The 26,471-nt window shown below is 41.4% G+C and overlaps 1 protein-coding gene across 1 annotated transcript in view; it reads right to left on the reverse strand.

The window, feature by feature from the left end:
* Positions 1–6,802: 6,802 nt before the first annotated feature.
* The window catches only part of UBE2G2 (ubiquitin conjugating enzyme E2 G2), a 28,791-nt gene continuing 9,122 nt past the window's right edge, over positions 6,803–26,471 (reverse strand). Inside the window, exons 2-6 of the mRNA XM_035133607.2 lie at positions 23,485–23,520; positions 23,355–23,400; positions 14,287–14,405; positions 10,327–10,467; positions 6,803–9,103 (exon numbers count right to left, since the gene is read on the reverse strand). Of these exons, the coding sequence (XP_034989498.1) occupies positions 8,991–9,103; positions 10,327–10,467; positions 14,287–14,405; positions 23,355–23,400; positions 23,485–23,520 (455 nt within the window). The 3' untranslated portion in view covers positions 6,803–8,990. The remainder of the gene's footprint in view (positions 9,104–10,326; positions 10,468–14,286; positions 14,406–23,354; positions 23,401–23,484; positions 23,521–26,471) is intronic.

The following is a 26,471-nucleotide window of genomic DNA, read 5'->3' on the forward strand; positions in this document are numbered from 1 at the left end:
ATAGATTTGCAACAGAGAAGCAGTAGTGGGAAGGGATGTTCCCTCTTTTTGCCACTTTCCCACTGTAACTGCCTTCATGGGGTTTCAAATGCGTGTGTCCTTCTCTGCTGCAAGCTTCCCGCTCCAAGAGTCACTTTGTCTGGAACAACTAGTTCATAGGGTTTTTATTACGCATGTAAACTGTTGAGCTTGGGCCTCCTAGGATGTACAGTGGTACCTCTACTTATGAACAACTCTACTTACGAATGGAGCTCCGTCCGCCATCTTGGATGCGGTTTAGATAGGATTTTTTCTACTTACGAATTTTTAGATAGGGTTGCTTCTACTTACAAATTTTTTTCTCCCAATGCATTCCTATGGGATTCGACTTACAAATTTTTTCGACTTACGAATGTGCATCCGGAACGCATTAAATTTGTAAGTAGAGGTACCACTGTATAATTAAGAGTTGTATATTTTCACCTTGGTAAATGATGGCATTTGCCTAGGATCCAGAAAGATGGTTAGATACTTACATGGCACTTGTGCCAACACTTTGTCTTGATGCCTTTTCTTTCTTTTTTACTCCAGATCCCTTTGAATCACTGACCTTCATCCATGCCCTCTCTCAAATTGCTTTTTAAATTCCCCTTGGTTTTAAAAGCTGATTGTTCATGCAGTACAGGGTCCAACTGCTAAAGGAGGCGGCCACACATTCAAAGTGCCATTGTGTTTACAGAATACTACTACTACTACTAGTAGTTGTTGTTTTGTTGTTTAGTCGTTTAGTCGTGTCTGACTCTTCATGACCCCATGGACCAGAGCACACCAGGCACTCCTGTCTTCCACTGCCTCCCACAGTTTGGTCAGACTCCTGTTGGTGGCTTTGAGTAGTAATAGTAGTAATTTATTATTTACGGTATACCCCATCCATCTGGCTGGGTTTCCCCAGCCACTCTGGGTGGCTCCCAACAAAATATTTAAAACACAATAAAACATCAAACATTAAAAAACTTGCTAAACAGGGCTGCCTGCAGATGTCTTCTAAAAGTCAGATAGTTATTTATTTTACATTTGTTTTGATACTGGCCATTTATATGTTACACAAGCGGTTCTGAGCAAGCATTGGCACTCCCATTTTCAGCCACAGAATATCAATATGTAAACAAAGCACACTTTTATTATCTTTTTTGTCTGAGATTTGCTTCTGTTGAAATGCACCCAAAGAAAAGAATCCTCTCATGGCATATACATATATATATATACCATACATGAACACAACAAAGATATGTTTGCAATCACATTTCTCTGCTGCAAATAGCAGGTGCAGGAAGGGGTCCAATTCTGATTGGGGCTGTGGCAGCAGCAAAGGGCTAAATTTCCCTATCCCCACCACAATCATAGAATTGTAGAATTGGAAGGGACCCCGAAGGTCATCTAGTCCAACCCCTTGCAATGATTCACTCCATGTATTGTTAAAGGAAATCAGCTACATTATGAAAGTCACATCTAGTTTAGCTGTAGGACTCTAGATGCTGGTGCATTACAGCCAGTTCTCAGAGGCTCGGGGTGTGTGTGTGTTTGATACAACCTCCACGCCAAATCCATTGAGATGAAAATATATTCTTCTGCGTATAACGTTTTAGCCATTCTATTATAGAGTCTGAAGACATTTTCACAGCTGCGAAACCTCTCAAGCTTTTGATTCCCTCACTCACCATATATGCCACATAGGAATCACCTTGCGCAGGTAACACAGGTTTTATATTCGTGATGCAGGCTAATTTAAGCCAAAACCAATTTAACCCACACATGTGAAATGCTCCAATTTATGCTGATGGTCTCATACTCCTGCAATGCCGGTAAAAGTTTTTCTAGCTCTGTGAATGTTAAAGGCCAGCAACCAGAAATTAGTCTCAAGGAATAGGGGACAATCTGTTCCTGGAGAGCAGAGGATGTTTCCATGCTGACTGGACTGGTTGATTCTTGCATTCTTTCCATGTTTCTTATAGTTTAGGCCTAGATCACGGGTGTCAAACACAAGGCCCGGGGGCCAAATCCGGCCCGCCAGACCTCGTCATGTGGCCCGCCGAGCGCCCCAGCCAGCGGGACCCAGCAGTGGGACCTTGCTGCTGAAGCGCCGCGCCAACAAAGCGCCGACAAACAGCTGGGGCCGGGGAAATGCTTTTTGCCCCTGGGTCCCTTCGCGCTCTTTTCTGGCGCTAAATCAAGGCGGCGACCCCCCCCCTTTCCCTTTCTTTCTTCCTCTCTCTCGTTCTTATTCTTTCTTTCTCTCTCCTTCCTTCCTTCTTTATCTCTGTCTTCTCTCCCTCTTTCTTTTTCTTTCCTTCTTTATTCCTTCTTTCCTACTCTTCTTTCTCTCACCTCTTTCCTTCCTCTCTCCCTCCTGCTCCCTCTTTTCTTCCTTCCTTCCTTCCTTCCTTCCTTCCTTCCTTCCTTCCTTCCTTCCGTCCTTCCCAACTTTCTTCCTCTCCCTCATTCTTAATCTTTCTTTCCCTCTACTTCCTTCCTTCTTTCTCCCTTTCCGTCTTCTCTCCCTCTTTCTTTTTCTTTCCTTCTTTATTCTCTTCCTTATTTCCTACTCTTCTTTCTCTCCCCTTTCCTTCCTTCCTTCCTCTCTCCCTCCCAACTCCCTCCCTCCCTCCCTCCCTCCCTCCTTCCTTCCTTCCTTCCTTCCTTCCTTCCTTCCTTCCTTCCTTCCTTCCTTCCTTCCTTCCTTCCTTCCTTCCTTCCTTCCTCTCTCCCTCTCCCTCTCCCTCTCCCTCTCCCTCTCCTCAGAAACATAGGATGCTGCTTTATACTTCTGGCCCTTAAACCCTGGAACGAGGAGAGCAGCTCCAGTGAGTCAACCTCAGCCAGTCCCTTTGGTGAAGGGTGGTGGCTCACTGGCAGAACATCTGTCCTGCATGCAGAAGGACCCCAGCATCTCCAGGTACTAGTAGCTCTGCAAAGGTCCTGCATGAAACCCTAGCGAGCCTCCACCACCCAGTGCAGTTACCAAAAATCATTTTTCAATAAATTGTACAATAATTGTACATTTGAATATCTACTTGCCATTATTCTGACTATGTTTCTGCTTTCAGAGCTAGTTATTATTTACATAATTACAAAAAACAGTAATAATTGAATGCAGTGACAATAATTTATGATAATAAAGAGTGGACACATAGTCCTACAGATACAACCGGCCCTTTGAGGGTGACCAAACTGCTGATGCGGCCCCCGATGAATTTGAGTTTGACACCCCTGGCCTAGATGATTATTTCATTTCAGGAACGATTTTTTTCATTTAGACAAACTGGAGGCACCACCAAGTGGCCAAAGGAGTGAAAAGCAACGTTTTTGCCGGATTTTACATGGATTGGCTTTAGGAGATTTAACATTTTCCTTCTGGCGCTATCCAGGGTACCAGCCTGAGGCCGCAAGAGACAATACTTCCATTGAAACTAATTGTTCTCATTTGGGTTAGTCCAAATTTTAAAGAATGCTGTAATCTCTAAATCTGCACACACCGTTCTATTTGCCGTTTATACTACTGCTGGTTTAACGACTGGAATGTTAATGCTGCAGCATTTGTCGTAACCCATCTTGAGAGGATATAAACTCCAAAAGGCAGGCTACGAAGCAAGTTTAATTCCAAATCTTCTGGAATTGCAGTGTCATTTTCTTTGGCATTAAGGAGAGGTTTAACTGCTTGGCAGGGGGTTGGACTGGATGGCCCTTGTGGTCTCTTCCAGCTCTATGATTCTATAACCACATGTTGGGGGTTCAACTGGCGTGGACAGTTGCGTGTCAAAGGTGTGATGCCTGCATAGCAAAGAAGCTCCCTTCCCAGCACAGAGAGCCCCAATGCAGCAATACCGGATGGTGCCCCAATGCAACATGTGGCAGTGGATGTGCTGGGACCCAACTGCTACATCTTGGTTTCCATTGATTATTTCACACGGTGGCCAGAGGCGTCTGCTATAAAAAAAAAAAGGAAGCTGTGATAGTGGCAAATGCCTTGGTTGACCTTTTATTTTTTCCCAATTTTCAGGTGCTGGGGGAAATTGCACTCTGATCACAGGAACTTTGAGTCAAGGGTGTTCCAGAAAGTGGGTGAAATTCTAGGCATCCACAATACTCAAGCTAGGCCTCAATTGGATGGCATGGTTAAACCACATGTTGGGGATAGAACTGGCAACGTTTGTCCAGCAGCACCAAAGGGATTCGGATGAGCATATTCCACTCCTCCTGAGGGTGTACAGGTTAATGAAAGCACCCCACAGTATGATCAGAGGTTGAACTAGGTGACTCTCGGGGTCCCTTCCAACTTTTTGTTTCTTGTGGAATTATTCTCTGACTGCTTAGACAAAAAGCTTCCTCTCAAAGAGAGGCGGCAAAGGGATAAGAAAATAAAAGGACTACTTGTGAGGCATAATATGGAGATATAATGAGCTATAAGAGCATAGATTTCAGTTCCTTGATAGGGCCAAAGGACCATGAATTGAAGGACATAGAAGTCAGCTGGCTGGTTACAGTGGTGGCTGGGGCCTATTGGTAGGGTGTTAGCTCCTCAGTAACGTATGAAATGTCAGCAGCTCATGATGTGATATTTAACTGGATCTCTTTCGCTCATGCCCTAACTGTGAAGCGGGACCCTGCCAAGAAAATTGAAAGTAAAAAACAAAACAAAACAAAGACAGGTGTCAATTGCAGTGCATGTAGTAACTTTAAAGCTAGCATGCCAGCTAGATTGTAGAACACGCATATTTCTTTCAACATGCTGATAATCGCGAAGTGAGAACTGGGCCAAACACAAGAAGGCAGTAAGAATCCAGAGATCAGCCCTGCCCTCAAGCATCAACTGTTTTATGTGGTTCCAACATATTAAATACAGCAGGTTCCCCCCCCCCAAAGAAGTGGGGTGAGGGATGGAAGACATGATTAATTTAAGTCTCTCCCTTGCCTGTGTGTGTGTCTTGTGTGTCCTAACACAGCCCTTGCTGCCAGGGGAGAGGCATTTGTTTGCATCCTTTCCAACTACAAAGCCTAAAGCAAACAATCTAAGCAGAAAGAAGGTGAAAACTGTAGATTAAAAAGTTACTTGCATGTATTTAATAGTAACACCTTTTTTTAAAAAAAATCATAACATCTGCCGAGGAACAAGTTTTACAGTAATTGTTTCTTAGAGGAAAGAAAAGGTATACCAATTAGAAATGTCGCCAGGAGCTAGGGATGCAGAGCCTGCTAACACACACACATCCTTGTCAAAAGAATAGAGGACAAAATTCATTCTTACTCTGGCACTAATAAGATTTGAGAGCAGCGGCCTTTCGGAGCACTACTTTGCAATCTTCTCCCAAAGCTGCAGTTCTAAACAACCGTATTTCGGAGCAAAAAGCTTTAGAGCTGGTTGCGATTTCCTCATGGCTTCTTCCAATAGCAGTCTAATCATCTCTAAATTTCATACACATGGAGGCAGGTGAATCACACAAGATAATGTGTTCCCTTCATTGCCAGCACACCAAAAGGCCCAAGTGTCCCCAGATTAAGTTATCATGCAAGCCCATCCATCTACAACAGGCATGTCAAACCTGCGGCCCTCCAGATGTTTTGGACTACAATTCCCATCTTCCCCAACCACTGGTCCTGCTAGCTAGGGATCATGGGAGTTGTAGGCCAAAACATCTGGAGGGCCGCAGGTTTGACATGCCTGATCTACAATGTAAGTTAAACACATGTGCTCATTTCCCCTCGTAATGAAATAGTACCGTGTTTCCCACCACAAATAAAGACACTGTCTTCTATTTATTTTTCCTCAAGAAGACACACGATGGCTTATTTTCAGGGGGTGTCTTATTTTTTTATTACGGGTCCTGCCTCGCCTCTTCCTTGGCGCCTCCAGAACTATGCCTATCACTATGTCTTATTTTTGGTGTATGGCTTATACTGCATTGCGCAAATGCTTAGAAATCCTGCTACGGCTTATTTTGGGGGTATATCTTGTTTTCAGGAAAACAGGTTACATCTTGGGCATTAGTTCAAAAAGCTTAAAAAATGCTTCAGACCTTGCCACAAAAAGTAGGTGCTTGCTAAAGAACTGGCTACCTAGTTTCCCCCACCATAGGTGGACTATAGATACCTGTACGAGTATTAAGGCCTTTGTATGAAAACAGAAGACTGTCTATGCTGGATCAGATCTGTCTTCAATAGTGATCAGCCAGCACAGCCGATAAGTAGAGTATTTCTGTTGTGAACTCAGTGTATGTATGTGTATGGTTGAGAAGAACTGTAGCTGCTGAGTGGTTGAGGCCCCCCAGATATTGCTGAACCCCAACTCCCATCTGTCTCAGCCAACACAACCGATGGTCAGAGATGAAGGAAATTGGAGTCCAACAACCTCTGGAGAGCCAGAGGTTCCCTACCCCTGTGGTAGACAATTAACTTCCCTGCCTATAAACACTTGCCCATCAAATCCCAGATGAAATAGAAGATCACTGATGTTCTTTCTTTACAAACTGGTACGTATCTGCCCATCAGTGAGGGTGGGTCACACTTGGGGCAAAAAAATACATTGTATGTCTCTTGCTGGTACGAGCCCACTCAAAGATGATTGTTGGAAGCATTCCTGCATTGCAGGGGGTTGGACTAGATGACCCTGGGTGTCCCTTCCAACTCTACAATTAATTTTCTACAATCTGAAACACCCCCACATTCTCTCACGGTGGTATTTAATCTGAGGTAAATACACTCTCTTCCACATGTAGTATGTGTTAAAGTAGGACATCTTCCAAAAACAGTAGTACAAGTGATTTTGTACTTTAAGGAAAATACGTGTTTATTTTCATTGACAATATTTGTGTCCAATATAAAACAATGTGTTTAAATACACTTGAATACTGTGTTAAGACCAGGACAGCTTTCCCTTATGTAATCACCATTAAACAAAGAGCACCTTCTTTCCATGCTGCTGTCTTGTTGGACTCGTCAAGCTAAATTACAACTTGTAGAATAAACACCTCCTGTTTGCCATGAAAACCATCACTTGTAGATGTTGTTTTGGAAAAATACTACTACTTCCACCCTCCCCTAATCCATGCCTAAAGTAACATCTCTTTCTCAAAACCTTTTAAAGTAGAAAGGTCTTCTAACTCAGGGACGGCTCCCACAGAAAATGCTGCTAAAAAATGCCTAGATTCAGCTTCCGCTGTGGATCAATCAAATTATGAGAGCTATTTTTCCTGGAAATTATGCCACTGTAAAAATGAAATTGAATTTCAATGCATGAAATTTCAGAGAGAATGATAATCCCTCTCAATCGGAAATTGATTAAATTGTAAACAGTATAAAAATAATTCAAATGCAAGCTTAAGCAAGAGATATTAATAGTATTTCTTGCAATGTAACTTTAAATTTGGCATCCTAAAGTAGTACAGATGTAGTAAGAAATGGCTGTCAACTGCTATATAACCTGGCTTTGAAATACACATCAAGAACCCGTTTACTGCTCAGTTGTTCCCAGCCAGTAAGAAAGTAAAGCAATAACTTTTATTCTCCTGGTACTAGACTAAGAAATTAGAGGATGTCTAGTACTACAGTGGTGCCTCACTTAACGAAGCCCTGTAAGATGAAATTGTCGCTTAAAGAAAGGATTTTTCTAGAGGAGGTTGCCTCGCTAGACGAATTTTTTTTACGAAAAATTCGTCTAGCGAATCGCAGTTTCCCATAGGAATGCATTGAAATTCAATTAATGCATTCCTATGGGCAAAAAAAAAAATCAAAAAAATGCAATGCATTCCTATGGGATTCGCTAGACGAATTTTTCGTTATAAGAATAGACCCGTGGAACAAATTAAATTCGTCTAGCGAGGCACCACTGTACTTAGTCTAGAGCTTCCAAGATAAAGATTCCCTCCCACAGCACACTCAGGAAAATAAACGAGTAACTGAAGTTGAATACCATCAAGTCCTGCTAATCCAAATAATATTCACACTTGATTTTGTTCTCCAGATTTCTATTAGGAATACAGTTTGGGTGACATTAGATTCAAGACAACCTCTTTGCATTAGGTTTAAGTGTCGTCAGCTGAGGACTGAAGACTAACTTTGGAAAGTCTGCTCTGCTGCAATACAAGGTATTTCCAGCATCTCTTATGAGTAGAGATAGCTGTTAGAGGAAACAAATACCTTTTAGAAATGAGGATTATTTATCAAACTTTCTGGAGCTGTACCAAGTTCAAATAATGTCTCAAGAGGAACTTAGTAGTGCTTGAAGGCTTTCAAAAGTAGCAATATGAAGGCTTACATTTGAGAAGGTGGACTGCTGTACCTGGAAGCAAGACACTGATTACATTGGCCACTTCTCTGATTTACCTCCATTAGATACAGTAATTCACTTGCTCTCAAAATACTCTTGTCCAGCAGCTTAACTATGTTCTCATTGGACTTCAAGGGTGGTTGCTTTGCGGTCTTAAGGAGGAGAGAATCTGAGGCCTTCAAAAGTTACATCCAATTATGAAGTAAGACATCCTTAGAACGGCATTTCTCCATTTCCAGACAAGGGAGTCCAATGGTGTTTCAGCAGCTTTCCATGGTGCTGAGCAGTTATTAATTCATAGATCTTCTCAACCCCATTACCAGAAAGTGCACAGTACTGCACTGAAAAGGGTTAGGAAAATATAAATATAACAAGAGACACAGATGCTATGCAATGCTTCCATGCTTCCACAAGTGCAAAGAAACCACAGCACTATGCAACCTTTTTCCTATGACTAAATCCACTTGTATCGCAGCTACTTACATGTCTTAGGTGGAGGGAGATTCCCCACTCTCAAAAGGGTAAAGAAAAAGGGAAGAGAGTGGGGAGAGAGGATGTGTGTGTTATTAAGACACCCAGTCAACAATTTTGCAAGATTTGCTTTTTCCTATCAACACGGAGTACTGCCATCTGTCTGTCTGATGAAAGATCAAATACTATGATTGTCAAATGTCTCAGTTCCTTCCTTTTTTTAAAGCCCAAGTGATTTCTGGACTATTTGCTTGGCTATTTTGTTAAACTGCTCTCTGTCTTCCCGCCACATTTTAGAAGCATCTACGTTGGCTCCACTCTCATCATTTGGTTCTGAAAAGGGAAATAGAAGAAAAACTGGGTTTAGCATTACATCTGAATGTACCCTAAGACTCTGACTGGTCCTCTGCCTCTTCAATATCCTCCCCTACTGCTTCCAAGGATTGTTGGCACCCTAGACCACCTTGCAGAACTGCAAGGTACACAATGTACTGGACTCTATACATGGATCACAGACCCAACCAATATTTTAATGGGGCTACTCAGTATGTACACTATACCACAACTGCACATGCACAGTGTTAAAGAAATGGAGCTGCAGAATTTGAGGCATCAACAGCCACAGAAAACTGCCAGTATAGGGACTGAAAACAACTCCAGGATTGTAGGTTAGGTGGTGCACTGAACAATTTAGTTTGGCAACCCACATAAAACATTTGACGGTCTGAGCTACTCCATCTTCAATTAAACTGGACCTGTAAGTTTGATTTTGAATTGGTATTTGGTTGTTGTTGTTAAATTTGTAGCTGTTTTGATAGCAAATTAGTAGAATGGTGGTTTCTTAATTAAAGCAAATCTCACATACAGTTCCTTGAGATTTCTTTAAGCCAAAGTTCATGTGCATAAGCACATACCATTCATGTCTGCAGGGGGTTGCAGAAATAAGACATCAAATAATGACTATTTCAATGCCAGAATGAGTAGTATTGTTCACCCTTGTCATCTGAACATACTGCAGTTCATCAGCTTGCCTTGCACTTCACCATAGAGGGAGAGTAACAACTTTCTCCTATTTAGGTAAAACAATGAACTATCTGGACATAGGATTTTCAACTCATCCTAAGGAGCCCTTGCTGGATCAGGCCAAAGGCCCATCTAGCCCAGGACTCTGTTCTTGCATGAAGATCCTGAGCACAACAGCTGCGAATCCCAGCTACTGGCATTCAGAGGCATATTGTCTTCAACAGTTTAGGTACAACATAGTCATTGTGGCTAGTAGCCATTCTTCAGTCTTCAAAAGTAGCAACATAAAGGCTTACATTTGGGAAGCAAGACATTGATGAAATTGGCCACTTTTTCTCTCCGCAGACACAATTTATCGTAAAGAAAAGCCAATGCCAAATCTAAGGGAACAGCAGACTACATAAAAGAGAACCATAGCTAAACAGCTTCTAAGGTGGCTGCTGAAACCCTTGGCATTTTAGCAGCCCATTAATTGGATGCTGCTTGAACAGCTTTCCTAGCTTAGTGTTTGGAGAAGAACTGCTGTTTCATACCTGCCAGCATGCTGACCACTGACAAGAGGATCTTCTCCACGCTCTGTACTGGGCTCCACCGTTCTGCGCTGCTCTCATAGCCCATGGGGTCATCCCCAGGAGCATGAAGAATAGAAATACAAACTCTCCCATCTGGATAAACTGTGGAGAACAAAAGTATTTTGTTCTTTAGCCTCCTCTACACAACAGTCATTTAAGAAAAACAGAAAGAAAGTGGAAGAATCTAGGAGGCAACAATATACTTTTTGCAACTACAGAGCTAATGTTCTTAAAACACACATCTTTCTAGATAAAAAGGAGGGGTCAATAGATCAATTTCTGAGGGATTCCAAATCCTCTAGTGTAACATGTTTCCCCACATGCTTTCTGTCCAAACACTGTCCATCATTTATGCATTTTAGGCTATAATCCTAATCCTTTTACCTGGGAATAAATCTCATTTAACACAATAGAATTTACTTCCAGTTAGGCGTGCCTAGGATTACACTGAAATTAGTTCTTATTTTAAGGTGTCTTAAAATAGAAGACAAGTTCCCCCTCCCCAAAATACTCCCCTAACAAGTAGGTCTACAGCCTAGAAGATGCTAGATTTTTAAAAGTCAACAAACCTTTGGTGCACTTTTAACAGTCTGCCTTGCACTACTGTTTTGTGCCATTTTACTGTTTTTCACTTTGAATGAGATGGAGAAAGACCATGCTACCGTATAAATATAAATTGGTATTGCTCTTCTAACCCACTGACTGGGAGAGAGATTTGGCTCTTCACTTTTATTTTCTCTCTCATTCCCCCCCAGGGTTGTTCTTCCATTTGTCCAGCTACTCTCCACCCAAAATAACAGCAGAGTGAAATGGGTGGTAGAAAGCTGCCAGGCACATTTTCAAATCTCCCCTTCAGCTAATTTCTGTGCAAGTTTGAAACTTGTTAAGAGCTATATATAGGTTACTGTGTTTACTCCCTCACTACAGCCTTAGGGTAGGGAATGGTTGTTGTTGGTCTATCCATAGCTGAGGGAAAGGGAGACAAGACCTTGATGGATCTCTATTCTGTAGAGGAGGAACATGAATAGAAGAGGTGAAGATGATATGCTTTGAAAGTCCCAATAGTCAAACTTAGGGGAAATAATACATGAAAAGAGAGTTAGTCACACAGAGCTGAATTCAACATCATGCTAATACAATTGTTCTGTTAGTGCAGGCACCCCCAAACTTCGGCCCTCCAGATGTTTTGGACTACAATTCCCATCCTCCCCGACCACTGGTCCTGTTAGCTAGGGATCATGGGAGTTGTAGGCCAAAACATCTGGAGGGCCACAGTTTGGGGATGCCTGTGTTAGTGCAAGCATTTCTGCTTGCCAGATGGGACCATCTCCCCTCTCATCTTCTTCTTCTTCTTCTTCTTCTTCTTCTTCTTCTTCTTCTTCTTCTTCTTCTTCTTCTTCTTCTTCTTCTTCTTCTTCTTCTTCTTCTTCTTCTTCTTCTTCTTCTTCTTCTTCTGTGATCACTCACAGTCAAGTAAAATTGTCTTTCATGAACACGGTCTTAAGAGTGAGTCCGTAAGTGACTGTGGAGGCCAATTCTGGATCCACATGTCCTTCTGCAGTGGGGACATAGGTTTCCGGGCAGGAGTTGATCAAGGTGAGGGTTTGCCAAATGTACCTTCCTCTTAGCACGTTTCTCCCTTTCGTCCTGAGTTTAAAGTCTTCAAAGTCCATGACACTTTTGGTAAAGGCTGTTCTCCAATTGGAGTGCTTGCAGGCCAGTGTCTCCCAATTGTCAGTGTTTATACTACATTTTTAAAGATTTGCCTTGAGAGAGTCTTTAAACCTCTTTTGTTGACCACCGGCATTATGCTTTTCATTTTTTAAGAGTAGTTGCTTTGGCAGACAAAAATCAGGCATCTGAACAACATGACCAGTCCAATGAAGTTGATGTTGAAGAATCACTGCTTTGACACTGGTGATCTCTGTTTCTTCCAGTACACTGGCATTAGTTTGCCCTGTCCTCCCAAGTGATATGTAAAAATTTTCAGAGAGAACCTTTGATGGAATCTTTCGAGGAGTGGTGATGGTCTTTATAAGTGGTCCATGTTTCACAAGCATACAGTAAGGCTGGTAGTACAATAGTTTTGTAAACAAGCATTTTGGTTTCCCTGCAAATGTCCCGGCACTCTGTGCTTCAATCCGGAGAAAGCTGCACTCGCAGAGCTCAGGCAATGCTGGATTTTGGCATCAATGTTGGCCCTTGTAGAAAGATAGCTGCCCAGGTAAGAGAACTGACCAACATTTTCCAACGTTACACTGTTAACTCATGCTCTGCAGAGCTGATTTAGGGAGGTGGAGCAGGAAGAAAAGCCTCATTGCACTAGTGGGACTCACTGCAGAGATTCCCACTAGAACAACTATTTAATTGAATCTGCTCCATGCTTTTGGTGGGCATCTTTGTTCTTCTTCTCCAATTGCTACTTCATGGTATCTGCCTATAATGCTCCTAGAAAAGTTTCCAGCTCTCCTGTTATTAAAGACATGGGATTCAGAAAGGAGGGCTCAACCCTGTGAATTTTTCTTTTAAGACAATGGGAATTATGCAGAGACCAACAAGTTACTGTTTTCCATCTCCGCCGCATTAAGCAGTTGGTCCCCTACCTTTCTCAACCTGATCTGGCTACAGTGATCCATGCGATGGTCACCTCTAGGCTTGATTATTGTAACTCGCTCTACGCGGGGCTGCCCTTGAAACTGACTCAGAAACTCCGGCGGGTGTAGAATGCCGCTGTGAGACTCCTTACGGGGTCCCAGCCGCGGGATCACATTCATCCAGTAGTTTACAAGCTGCACTGGCTCCCGGTGGGGTACAGGATCAGGTTTAAGGTGCTGGTTTTGACCTTCAAAGCCTTATGCGGCTTAGGACCCTCGTACCTACGGGACCGCCTCTCCTGGTATGCCCCGCAGAGGACATTAAGGTCCACAAATAATAACATACTGGAGATCCCGAGTCACAAGGTGGTTAGGCTGGCCTCGACTAGGACCAGAGCCTTCTCAGTACTGGCCCCGACCTGGTGGAACGCCCTGTCTCAGGAGACTAGGGCCCTGTGGGATTTGTCATCTTTTCGTAGGGCCTGCAAGACAGAGCTGTTCCACCTGGCCTTTGGACTGACGCAGTTACCCTCCCCTAAGGTTTTATCTTACAATGGTTTTATCTTACTTGTAGATTTTAATTTTAAAATTGAATTTTAACATTGTATTAATCTGCATTTTAATTGAATTGTTTCTTTTATACTTGCGTTGGTATTTTTGCTGTTAGCCGCCCTGAGCCTGGTCTTGACGGGGTATAAATAAAATTATTATTATTATTATTATTATTATTATTAGTTGGGCAAACAAAGACAAAATGTCACCAGAAATGGAACTACTGCCGAGCTAAATTAATCTCATTGGTAAATCCATATGTCAAGTATTTGTCATCTCAGGCTGTAACTCAAACCTCTCCACTCCCCTACCAACAGGACTTTATGGACACAAGGTGGATAGGGCATAAGATCAGATGGGGAAGCAAGGTTGCTGATCCTATCATGTGATGGCAGTGAGACCAGCTTCGGTTCCAACAGATCCCTCTATCTCCTCCATTCTGTTTCAGGCCATTTTACATTATGAAATTACTGACATTAGGGGTAAATGGTATACAGAAGATCACATCTAGTACTTTGCTTTATTTTGTACCGCAATTCAAAGTGGCTTATGAGTAAAACATAGTTAAAAGGTGTTAACCAGTGACTAAGTACATAGTTCTCTAATTGTACAATAATGAACAACAACTAAAATCAAAGGGTAGGTCCAGATAATAGCTCCTGCTGAAGATAGCCGAAGTGTTTTAACGGTCCATTAAGCTTTTTCTAGATAGCTGGACTTGATGACATTCTTGACCCATGTAGAAAGCATAAAGGCACCTATTGGTAGAACTTACTGTTGGGATGAAACATCTCACATGTGAACCTCATCTTTGGAGGACTTAAAGGATAATCAAGAGGAAAACTCAGAATAGCAGGGAAAACGCCATACTCAAAGCATGTGTCTTCTGGGCCCCTGAAACAAAAGAAACATTACATCTATGCAGCATGGAAACAGTTGGCACCACTTTCAAACTAGTTCCAAAATATTAGCTACTAAAAATGAAAGTTGATGGCAATCAAGTATTTCAGCAGCACAAGGAAGTCTCTAGATTAGTAGATACATGCAATTATAACATGTAAGTAGTTTCCAGACTGTATGAACTGACTATAAACTATTTAGTATTCTTCATTTCAAACAGATCAATCTTCAAGAGGATATCCAAGATGTAATCCAGTAGAGATTTGGCAAGCATCCTTGCTGCTAACTTTCAGGGAGCTGTTGAGTATCTTTCATGCTGACAGACCCATTCATTTGTTTAAATTTTGCCCAAGTGAGTGAGTCAGTTTTACGATTATTGCATGTTGTTTTTATGTGTATATATTGTAGTACACCACCTGCCTATTTTATATATATTTTCCTAAACATAAATAAGTTGATGATAAACTATAATTGATGTTATAGTCATAGTGCTTTGATGCAACTGTACATTTGGCACTGCCATAGATGACTTATTTGAGTCAGCAATCATTCTCTAGAACCAAGGGCTAAAGAAGCATGGGAAGCCTGTGCTGCAGGGATCACCACCACTTGCTTCCTCCACAATGGACAATGGCCAGTTAACTAACTGCTATTTAACCGTCCTACATATTTGGAATCATTAAATGACCCCAAGAGGATATATTTTTATTTCTAATTTGCACCACTTTGTATGCTATGGCGGGAGTAGAGAATTGGATCCAGCTAGTGGGCCAGATCCTGAGCCATTCTCAGGGCCTGCCCACATGACATTACTGTGAGCCATTTTTTCCTTTGTACTATGGCAAGCCACACTAGGAAGAAAAATCTGAAGTTTACCTAAGTTACCACTAATCAGCTGATCAGCAGTAATGGCAAGCCCTATTTGGCTGGGCTTACGTTTTTCTTTCTAATGCAGCATCCAACTGTACATGGACAGTTGCATCTCCACCTGCCCCTCACCTAACTTCATATATAATTTGTGATTTAAAATAACCTCAGTTTAAATCACTCCACTTGTGGGGTCTTTACATACATAAGCTGTATACAGCTGTACTCCTTTTATTATAAATATGAAATAGGATTAACTCTCAGTTATTATTGTGTGGTTGTTGTTTTAAAGTTGTAACATCCAATATTGGAGGTCTGATTCCTAATACCAGGTTAAGAAAGTGCTTTTTTGGCAGCAGGAGGTGAGTGCGAAGTTATTCTCAAAGGAAATGCATCACTAAATACCACAGCTAAGCCACTACTTGGCTCAAAAGGAGAGAATCAGAAACCCTGTTTTCTCACCTAATAGTAAGGATACAGCTTTACTGACACACTATTCTTACACTTATGCTTTTGCAACCAAGTGATCAGGCCCAGATTGGGCTCAATGCTGTCACATGACACAGAGCAGCAAGCTCAGTTTCCAATGGATCATGGGCTGCCTCAGCCCTTCTCCCTCCCTAGAAAAGACCCATCTGGGGGCTTCCTGCTGATCTCTGCAAGAGGCCATCAGACACACCTCTGTCCAATCCACACAGCCCTACACTCTGGTTGCCATTCTACAACTGGTGATTTGTCATAGCTAATTAACAGCATGCGAGCTTTCATGCTGGATGGTAACCACTTCTACAGAAGCTGCTTCAGCATGGGCCAGTATAGGTACTAAACTGGTCCTGTCTCTCCCAACACCTTGTTTGGAAACCACAGGTGACAAGAAAGTCCATGCAAGCGAGTGAGTGGGCTGGCAAAGGAGGGACAGGTCTCTTTAGTTGTCCTCAGCCTGTTTGTTAATTTTCTGAGCTTGTCATAGAAGACAATAAGCTTGTCCCTCAGCTCCGTATGTTAACTGCCAGCGCAATTTGTGGAAAGCACATGTACCCTACTTTCTGTGCCACTTAAACAAAATATTAGACAAGTAACTTTGGTGAGCTTATTTACAAGGCTATACTACACATTGAAACCCAATGTGTACTGAAAAATTCATGCTCTTTTCTTAGACGGAGGCCTTGATTATGAAGAGTTAACTTGTTCACATCCTCTCTAACCTAAAACAAGAAGCTGAAAGGGAGAGAAATCAAAGCTTGCACATTAAATTACTAGGAAGGTCACAACACTGCTTAATTACCAGGGTGTGTTTATTCAATTATATTCAATCTGTCTCCAAGGCATGTTCCAGATTTTAGTGCCTGCACGTCAAGAGATATAGCCTACAGGTGCTTGATCTTGCTACTTTGAAGACACTGTTATAATGCATGGACAAAAGTGTCAGAAACTGCCATTTGCAAGGCATTGTATAACCAGTGTTTATTATTTCTCTAATGGTCTGATGGAAAGATGTGCATGTTAGATTTTAACACAACTCCTCAAGCAACTTCAGGATATGCAATTAGGATGTGCATGCTGGCCAGACTTCAGACTTTGAAGATAAGTATACCCAAGGTGCACACCCAGATTATAAATGGGGTTACATACACACCAAGCACTGACCATAATTGTTGGCAAGCTAAATCATTCAATGTGGAAACTTCCACCTGTATGCCCATAGCTTTTCTAGGCAGTAATGAACACGTGTTTTGGGGCACTACTGAACAACAACAAAACAACAAACATAAGGCGGAATTTCAGAATTAGAGTCCTCATAAGTAATAAGTATTAGAAGTAGGAGTTTCAACCTTTGCTACCTCTCTATTGTTATTTTATTTCCTTCCTACAAATGCACAACCTGTGCCTCTCATTTTTTCTCAGTGTCACTTCTAGCATATTTCTTCCTGGGCCTAAATCGCTTCTCCTCCTCTAAAAAACAAAAACACTCCCCCTCCTTTTTTCCTTCAACAATCACCTTGGCAAAAAAAAATCTTGGAACCATCATAGTCTAGCCAAGTAGAACTTCACTATTACGTGTTTCTCCTTCCATAAAACAGAACAGATTCTTCTTTCCAATCTGTTCACCTAATATAGCTTAAGTGCATTGAGCAGAACCCCTCAGAGGGCCTTATTTTTACCCTTTAATTTCTGTGCATTTGTCCAAGACCACCTAGATAGTTTCATGCTTGAGTAAGGATTTGATGCTGGTTCCCACACTCAAGGAACAAGCCTATACTAACTCGGTATCACTCTACCCACTTGTGATTCCTGGACTGGGATGGCCTAGCAACACTGGTATATGCTCTGAACACTCCTGAACAGTTTATAGGCAATTTTGACAAATGCTATGTTTAGATGTTTTATTTTAGAAGAACCCTTATCTGCTTACAAGAACAGTGTTTTTTGATCCTCAATCACCTGAAGTTTCCTCTATGCTTCCCTTGGTCTGGTTAGGATGCAATCCCATACTTTACCTGGGAGAAAACCACTGATCTCGGTGGAACTTACTGCTGAACACACACACACACACACACACACACACACACACATATATATATATATATATATATATATATATATATATATATATATATAGTGTTAGGGAATTTTATAGGGGGGGGGCACCCAAATGAGGCTTCATTTGGGAATCAAGATTGGCACAAATGCCCTCAAGAGGACCCCGTCTGATCCTACAACACCACTCTAGTATCGCACCAACACAAACCCCTCAAGATCAAGCCCTGTGTAATAAAGGCTCCTTTTCCTACCCTTTCTCTGTTGCCTGAGACACTATGTAACCATATTTCTTTATGAATGAATACCGTGTATCTTTATTTCTAAATGAAACCCCCTTTTGCGACTCTGGCTAAGGGCTCCCAGGGATGCAGGGAACAGCCATAATCCTTTAAGCAAGAGGTCAGGTAGCCAGGGTGGTGCTCCTCTGCATATCCATAATCCATTCAAGTACCATCTCCTGCCATTCCCGACCCTCCGAAGCCAGAGGCAATACACACACCTGGACCCATTGTTTTTCCCTGCCAGGTACTCAAGGATCCCCTCCCAGATACTTACTGGTACTTGCTTATCAATGTCCTGGGACATCATGCATTGTTACCTTATGTTAATCCTGTTTACCTCCTGTTTACCTGTATGCTAATGCCCCTTGCACCTTCCCCTTTTCTGACGTTTTACCCTGTCACAAGTGATGTATGTATGATGCTTTCGATGTGCATTATGGGGTGGTGGTGGTGGGAACTTTTAAAAGTTCTTGCAGCCCTGTTCACGGTGTTCAGTCTGGCATTGAACCTGCTGCGCAGTAATAAACCTTGCTGTTTGCTCCGGATCATGGCTGGACTCCTTCCTTTTATACTCCGCAACGACCACAGGCCCTTGCCTGATGACCTAGGTGGCTGAGCATTCTCGCACCCAGAATTTTGCCCTAACATATAGGTTCCTCTGTTTATAATGAGATATACGTTGCTCACTCTGGGTTGTATCCAAGTCATGCTAACTAAGGTCCACTGATTTAAATGGGCCTATTCAGTGCATGACTTTGTTGGATACAACCCTTAAGCCCTATCAGAAAGCATTTCTGCTGTATTGTGAATATCCAAAGAGACAACAGCATGGATGTAGTGGGTGTTAGAAATTGCAAATGTAAGCCTTATGTATATGAATGGGGCAGTAACCTCCGCTATTATAGGAAAACTAGAAGTGTCAGGTACCTTAACATCTTGAAGGAACCATAATCTATGTTATTAAGAATGAAAAGTGTTAAACGCTCTATTCACTGAAGTAGAAGATACTTGGCATGCATTTCAAGTTACTACAGAAGAAGAAGTCTAAATCACAGTGATAATAAATTATTTTTTATAAAAAGTAACAGCTTTATAACTTTGTTTTTATACTTTTGATTTAGCTCTAATTATTTTTTTTAATCATTTGTCATTGCTTTTATTTTGCTTGTAATATACCCTGAGTATTTGTTTAAAAGTTAGGGTATAATACTGGAATTAAATAAGGCTGTGCTGGTTATTTCACTGTTCCTATGCACGTGTAGCAGAAAAAAATTATTTCAGCTTCCCAGGTGGTGGGAGCAAGTTCTAAGTTAGAAATTTTCCAGCGCTCTGACTCCATATTAGGTAGCACAGAACTATCAAAGCAACATTCTGAACCAACATTCCCCACGTGGAAATTGCCTCTGTCACCATAGTAGGGAGAAATAATATAGCTTCCACCATAAAATCAAAATACATGCTTAATGTCTCCTATTATGGCATTGTAGGATGCAATTTAGTATATATGTATATATTAAAAAATCATTTGCATATTTAGACTGGAACCAAATGGATGTTTTTGGTCTTAGAATAAAAAATTATTTGTCTGGGCAGTTGATCTTTGCCTTTTATTTGTAAGGCAACTATCATTTCCCAATCTAAGCTATTTCTTTGATATTAAACAAGAAAAGCCACTCACTTCTGGGAGAAGAGAAATAGCATGCCTCCTTTCTTTGCTTAGCATTATGGGAACTAGCAGGAACATACCAATACTTTAAACCTGCATTACAAATATTGTTTAGTTGTATCCGACTCTCCATGACCCCACAAACCACAGCACTACATTACAAATAAGCATTACAAATAGCATTACAAAAAAGTAGTAGTAATGAAAACAAAAACCTTGGATCAGCCATTAGACACACAACTTTAAGATGCCTATATCTATAGCACACCATAAATTCACTGCTTAATGATAAACCTGCACAGAAAAGTTATTCCTAAACACTGTTCCCACTAGGCTTCCTTGCTACACTTTAAATGTGATAATAAGTCTAGGTAGTTTTGCTGCTACAATTTCTAAGGGGTTAAACATTAATACTTCCTCCACCCTACCCCCATAAACTTTAAAATAGCGACACTGAGCAAGTAGTCACTTGCTACAGACTGTATATCACTCTTCCAGCTCTCAGTACATAATGATTGCTGATAATTAGGTGCAATAGAGTAATATAAACTATAGCGCAGAAAAGTACAAACAAAAAGATCAAGGGGCTGAAGCAACTTCCCTATGAGGAAAGGTTACAACGTATGGGGCTTTTTAGTTTATAAAAAGGTGAATGGGGGGACGACCTGATGAAACTGTATAAAATGATGCCTGGGTGGTGAGACATTTTTTCTTCCTCTCCCATAATTCTAGAAGCCAGAGTCATTCAATGAAGCAGAATGTTGGAAAATTCAAGGGTGACAAAAGGAAGTACAGTGGTACCTCAGAAGTAAAACGGAATCCGTTCCGGAAGTGCGTTTCACTTCCAAAACGTTTGTAAACCAAGGCACGGCCTCCAATTGGCTGCAGGAAGCTCCTGCAGCCAACTGGAAGCCGCGTTGGACGTTCAGGTTCCAAAGAACGTTTGCAAACCAGAACACTCACTTCCGGATTTGCGGCCTTCGGGAGCCAAAACGTTTCACGTGCAAGGTGTTCGGGATGCAAGGTATGACTGTAGTTCCTCACACAACACATAGTTAAACTATTGAATTTGCAACAAGATGTAGTGATGAACACCAATATGATTGGTTTTAAAGAGCGGATAGACAAATTCAATACGCTTCTAAATACCCATTGCTGGGAGTCCTGAGCAGGAGTCTCATGTATTGCTTATGCTGGACTTGAGGGGCCCTAGAAGGGCTCTTATTTCTTAAAACACCATTCACATGTAGCTCAAGATATAAGAAAAACTTATATTATGATAAACAGCCATAAATTTACATGTATCTTAGAACATAAGCAAAAACATTATAACACTAACAGTAACATACAATTACAGGAAATAAAAGGGTAGAAAAACTTCACATAAACATATGGAACAAAAGAACAAACACTTATGGGAGGTCAGTTAATGCTATAATAATTGTTTTTAAGTACATTTGGTTTCCCCCCCAATTTTTATGAAAGCAGCTGCAATCCCTGCTCCCAAAATCTTACAATGCACAAAGGGGAATTCCACAATGAAGTAAACATTTACACTAAACTGAAATATAATTACATTTCTAGACAGCTTTTTGAAATATTGGCTTAAATTTGTACTTGTTATTTTTAAGAGCAGCCTTTAGGCTAGCCAAGTTCAAACAATGAATACTTTTGTATCATTTTAGTGGGGTAAACTGTTGTGATAATGAGCACTAACAGTTTTCAAATGCCATCCTTTTTGAAGTTAATAAAGCTAAGTGAGAATAGTCTGATAAGAGAGAGAAAATACATTAATCTCACTTATCAAGTTAATTGATTTACGTAACACAGCACTCACACGGTATGAAGCTGGAAGTCTTTATGTACTCCCATTATCTAACACTGCCTATTTGCACTTTTGATGTGACAAGATCAAAGGTGAGCATTTATTTGCTTTAGAAATTGTGCACAAGATCACAGCACTTGTTTCAGGCCCTAAAAACAAGCATGGTTTTACCAAAGTGGACATACTCCTGGCCATGAGATGGAAACAGCAAAACTAAATAAGATTTTTTTGCTAAAATCATTGGGTGTTTCTTTTCAGTTTTAGCCACACTGAAAATATTCAATTTATGATGTTTCAGCAATACTAGTTTTCATCATGAAATACAAGGCTTGGTATTTCTGGTATAGTAGCTTAATCTTTATTGGTGCCACTCATAAATTAGGCACTCTCATTATCAATACAGCCATTGATTACACCTCCACTACAGTGGGAGGGGAAGATGCTGATACACAAATTCCTTGAAAAAATGTTCAAAGTACTCTTTCCATGTGTGTTACAAAGCAGAAAATAACATTTGGCATTTAAGAACTACAAAAAATCACCCTGCTGTATATTGGCCACACTTCCTTCCAAATCACTGATTTATTAAAATCCAAAGTTTATTTTCTTGCAATTTGACTAGTAGCCTGATACACAAAAATAAGCATGTGTTTCTCTATTCTATCAGCTACGGCCACACAATCAAAACTTGCAGCGAATTTGTAACAGCTTGTTATATTAACACACTCCTCTCTCATTAGAAAAAGCCTCCCAGATCAAGGGTATACAGACTATTTTAATTTCTTCCAGTGTGTCTTAATGCATACTGTACTGCTACAATTTTCCAGAGCTATGACCCTATCTGAAATTTTATACAGCACATTGCCAAATAACACAGAAAGAGTGCACTTCAGAAGAGGAAAACCGGACTTCAGAGAAATTCCAGATCTTGAGACTTGTGTCATATTGCTTGTGTTCCCATTGTCTGTACTCTTCATTTCTGAAACTTTTTTAGATATTCCCTGACACTGGCAAGTTGAGCTATCTGCAGATTTCACAAGACAAACCCAAAAAATTGGGGCTATGGCAAAGAAAGCCCAAGTATTTCCAACAGCCAAGGTCCCCTTTGAGTGAAAATGAGATCCACAAACCCTCGTTAGGATAAATGTGGAAAATAACTCCCCTAAGGTTGGCTAGAACTCAGCGATTTCACCACCTGTTTCATCTCAATTTTAAAAAAAGAAAACCTGATAGGTGAGAGCACAATGCTGAAAAGTCTCTCTTGTTCCTACATGGCTATGAATAAACTAGGTGAAATTCAATACACTAACACTATTTCTCTTCTTCATTATCTGAGTCTGTCCCAGGTGGTGTGATGGCATGCAAAACTCTTAAGTTCTTTCTGTACTAAAGGCCACATATGCATAGCTGCCAAGTTTTCCCTTTTCTCGCGAGGAAGCCTATTCAGCATAAGGGAAAATCCCTTTAAAAAAGGGATAACTTGGCAGCTATGCATATGAATTCAACAAAACTACAGTAGATTATTATTGAACTCGACAACTTGCCCTCTTTGCAAGTTGGTAAAGCTTTTATCTTTTCAGAACGTATTAAGAGGACTTATGTTGGCAGGTGGATAAATGCAATCTGAACTGTTTCAGGGGAATCCCTAAACTTGATACTCCATTTATTAAAAGATGCACATAGGATTACTTTTTGTTCTCTGAGGTCCACCAGCAAAATGTATGTAGATATCATTTAAAAAGAATAATAGCTTATAAACTTACATTATCAAAGCTTCCCATTCAAAGAAATTTTCTTCATTCATAGGCCCTATTGAAAGACAAAAACATATTTTTTTATTTAAAGTTTTCTAATTTCAAGTTATACAGATATAAAATGAATAGGATTCCTTACCAGCTACTATGCCTTCTGGTGGATTCAAGGTCAACTCTAAAATTAAGAATAAATATTTTAAAGTATTTTTTATCAGTTCATTAATTAATACCACAAAAACAAGGCATTTAATATTCTGCCAAGACAATCTATATGGCCACAATAATTTCTGACAGCAATAACAGATAACTCAACACAGGAAAATGATTTAGAACAAGAGTAAACTTTATATCCTACTAGTTTGCTTGCTTGCTTGCTTGTTAGGGTAAGCACACTCACAAGGGAATAAGCCCCATTGAATACAGCTAGACTTACGATACTTCCAAGTAAACATGCATTATCAGTATTCTTGGAAACTCAGTTCTCTCTTTAAAATGTTCACCCTCCACTGTTGGAAGCAGTATGCTTCTGAATACCAGTTGCTGGAAACCACTGTTGCTGTCAGGCTCAGATCCTGCTTGCATGCTTCCTAGAGGCATCTGGTTGACCACTCTGAAAACAGGATACAGGACTGCGATGGCTGCCAATTAAGTTTGTGGGCCCAATTGAAAGTGCTGGTTGTGACCTATAAAGCCTTAAATTGCTCAGGACTGCAGTACTTCAAGAACAACCTCTCTCCATACCTGGACAGAGTATGGAGGTGTTATAAGAATTTTGAGGTCATATATATATATATAATAATTGTTCATAAAACATGTACATGAATGTACAGAAACATGTCTGAAGCAGCACAGGAAAACAGGCCTGACTGACACCATTTTGACTCTCTCTGACCAGGTGTTCCTCTGCAAGGAAGAAGGGGGGTGGGGGGAACCTTCTCATTGTCTCAGGAATTAAAGTGATAATCCCTGGCATCCTGATACCTGACTGCCAGACAAAAGGGTGTGATTAACTTGGCTGGGAAACAGGGAAATGTAAATATCTCTCAATTTTGTTGATTAGGTTCTGGGGGCAGGGGGCAGGGTCCAGGGTGCTCAGATTACTGCCACCAGACCTCCCCTTTCATGATGTACCTATGATGAATCTAGGGAGGGGGGGTCTTGGGCTACACCCCTTCTGTGACATATGGATGATGCTTCTGGGGGGTGGGCTGAAACCAATTTCAAATCTCTTTTTAAGGGCAAGACATCTTTGTTTGGGGTTCCTTCCTTGTTCTCCTGTGTGAGAGGAAGGACCCTGTTGCAACAGCAAAAATAAAAGTGCCTTGCTTCGCACGTCCTGGTTTGGTCTCTGTTATTTGGTGGGCAGGAGACGCTTAAACTTTGTCTGCTTGCCAGGATACCTGGACTCTTCCTGGGTCAAGGATCCACTTAATTCTAGGGCCGTGTAGCTCTGCAAAATTTTTACAACAGTTTGGCGACCACTTCGGGGACCCAGTTTTGCCTTGAGCTCCGGGTTCACTGAGGAAGGGGAGCCCAGCGCGCCCTTGCCTCTTTTGCAGGGGGGTAAACCAACCTCAGGACCCGAGGCACTTGGTAGTAATTGAGAGTCCAAGCGGGACCCCCAGGACGAAGCAACGTTTAAAGGGACAAGGCTGTTTTTTTTTAGGAACCAGTTGGAAGCTGGAGACAACGGGATTCGACTGAAAGGATCGGTCGTGAGTATTAAAAGGGGACACCTTGGGTGAGCTAAGAACCACAGCAACTAAAAATCTATTTCTCCACTTGGACTATCCTTTTCTACTCTCCTCTTTGGACCTTAGTTGCAGCAAGGCTGCCAGGCACAGTTACAGAGTAGAACTGAGGTCCCGGGCAACAGTCTTTACGTTAAACGCAGAGCTTAGAAAGACTGTCCCAGCTCCCTTCTGCCAAACTGAGCAGAAGTCTGAGCAAACTGTCGCTTTTCTACCAATCTGGGAATCTGGCTATCCCAGCTCTGTTTCCTATTCCTCTGCTCTTAATCTTCGGGTGAAGACGCCCCCCTGCCACGGCGACCCTTGTTGGGTAGGACCCGTGACCAGGGAATGCAAGTGCGCCTGTTCCTTTCTACTCTGTATTCCTCAGTTCCGACCTGACATTGCGTAGGCAAGCGTTCAGTAGGACCTGAGTCTAGTGTGTAAGAGGCAGGGAAGTTGCTGTGGAACCCTCAGGCAATTGATGACCAGTGGGAGGGTTCCAATAGGGTTTTAGCTGCACCAGGCCGCCTAGTAGTTAGTGCACGCGAACGGCAGGCAGGAACACCACTAGGACGTGGGGGTGAGTCATAGACTCGGGAAGTTAAGAGTGTCCAGGAACAGGGTCGGGGACCCAGAACTGCAGTATAAAAAGACAGAAGTAAAATGGGTGCAACCCACTCTAAGGAATTCCTTTCCCAGACTCCCAACCGAGGCAAAGCACAACTGAGGCTTTGCTCCGGTAAGGACTTTGAGGATGAAAGTCCACTCCAATTCGTTCTCTTAAATTGGCACGAAATCCCCGGGGCGGACAAGCTTGAAGGGAACCAATTGCAAAAACTTTGTAAGAAAAAAACATAGGGTCCGATTTACTATGGACCACCCAGATGAGGGGAAATGGCTACCAGGAGGTTCCTTTAACATACAGTGAATCTCCGCTTTAAAATTAACCCTGGTGAACTCTGAATGGGAAAAGTTTTGTGAGGAATCCTGCAAAGTATGTTATGGTATAAAATTATATATGTTTGCATGTTACATGTTGTCTGTGTTGTCTGTTACGTGTATGTGCGTCTGTTCCTTGTGTCTGCTATAGATAGTTGTTTCCTTTAAAGTAAATGAGAGATATAATCCAGGTTTAGGAAATTAGGGGTTTGTGTTTAAAATTTGGCCATGACACCCACAGACTGCCTTTTTTAAAGCATGCATAGTTTAAAATAATATAAAAATTAAGGCAAGCTTGCTTAAATAATCTTATGTAAGGGCTTGATCAACCCAAAAACATGGCAAATATTTAAAAGAGTGGAGGTAGTGTGTAAAGGTTTGTTTTAAAGAGGCTGTAGAAGGCCATTGTTTCCTCTCCAAAAGTAAAAAGAGGGGGCAGGATGAAGGAAAATAA

The sequence above is a fragment of the Zootoca vivipara genome, chromosome 5, assembly GCF_963506605.1.
Source record: "Zootoca vivipara chromosome 5, rZooViv1.1, whole genome shotgun sequence".
Classification (NCBI taxonomy): Eukaryota; Metazoa; Chordata; class Lepidosauria; order Squamata; family Lacertidae; genus Zootoca; species Zootoca vivipara.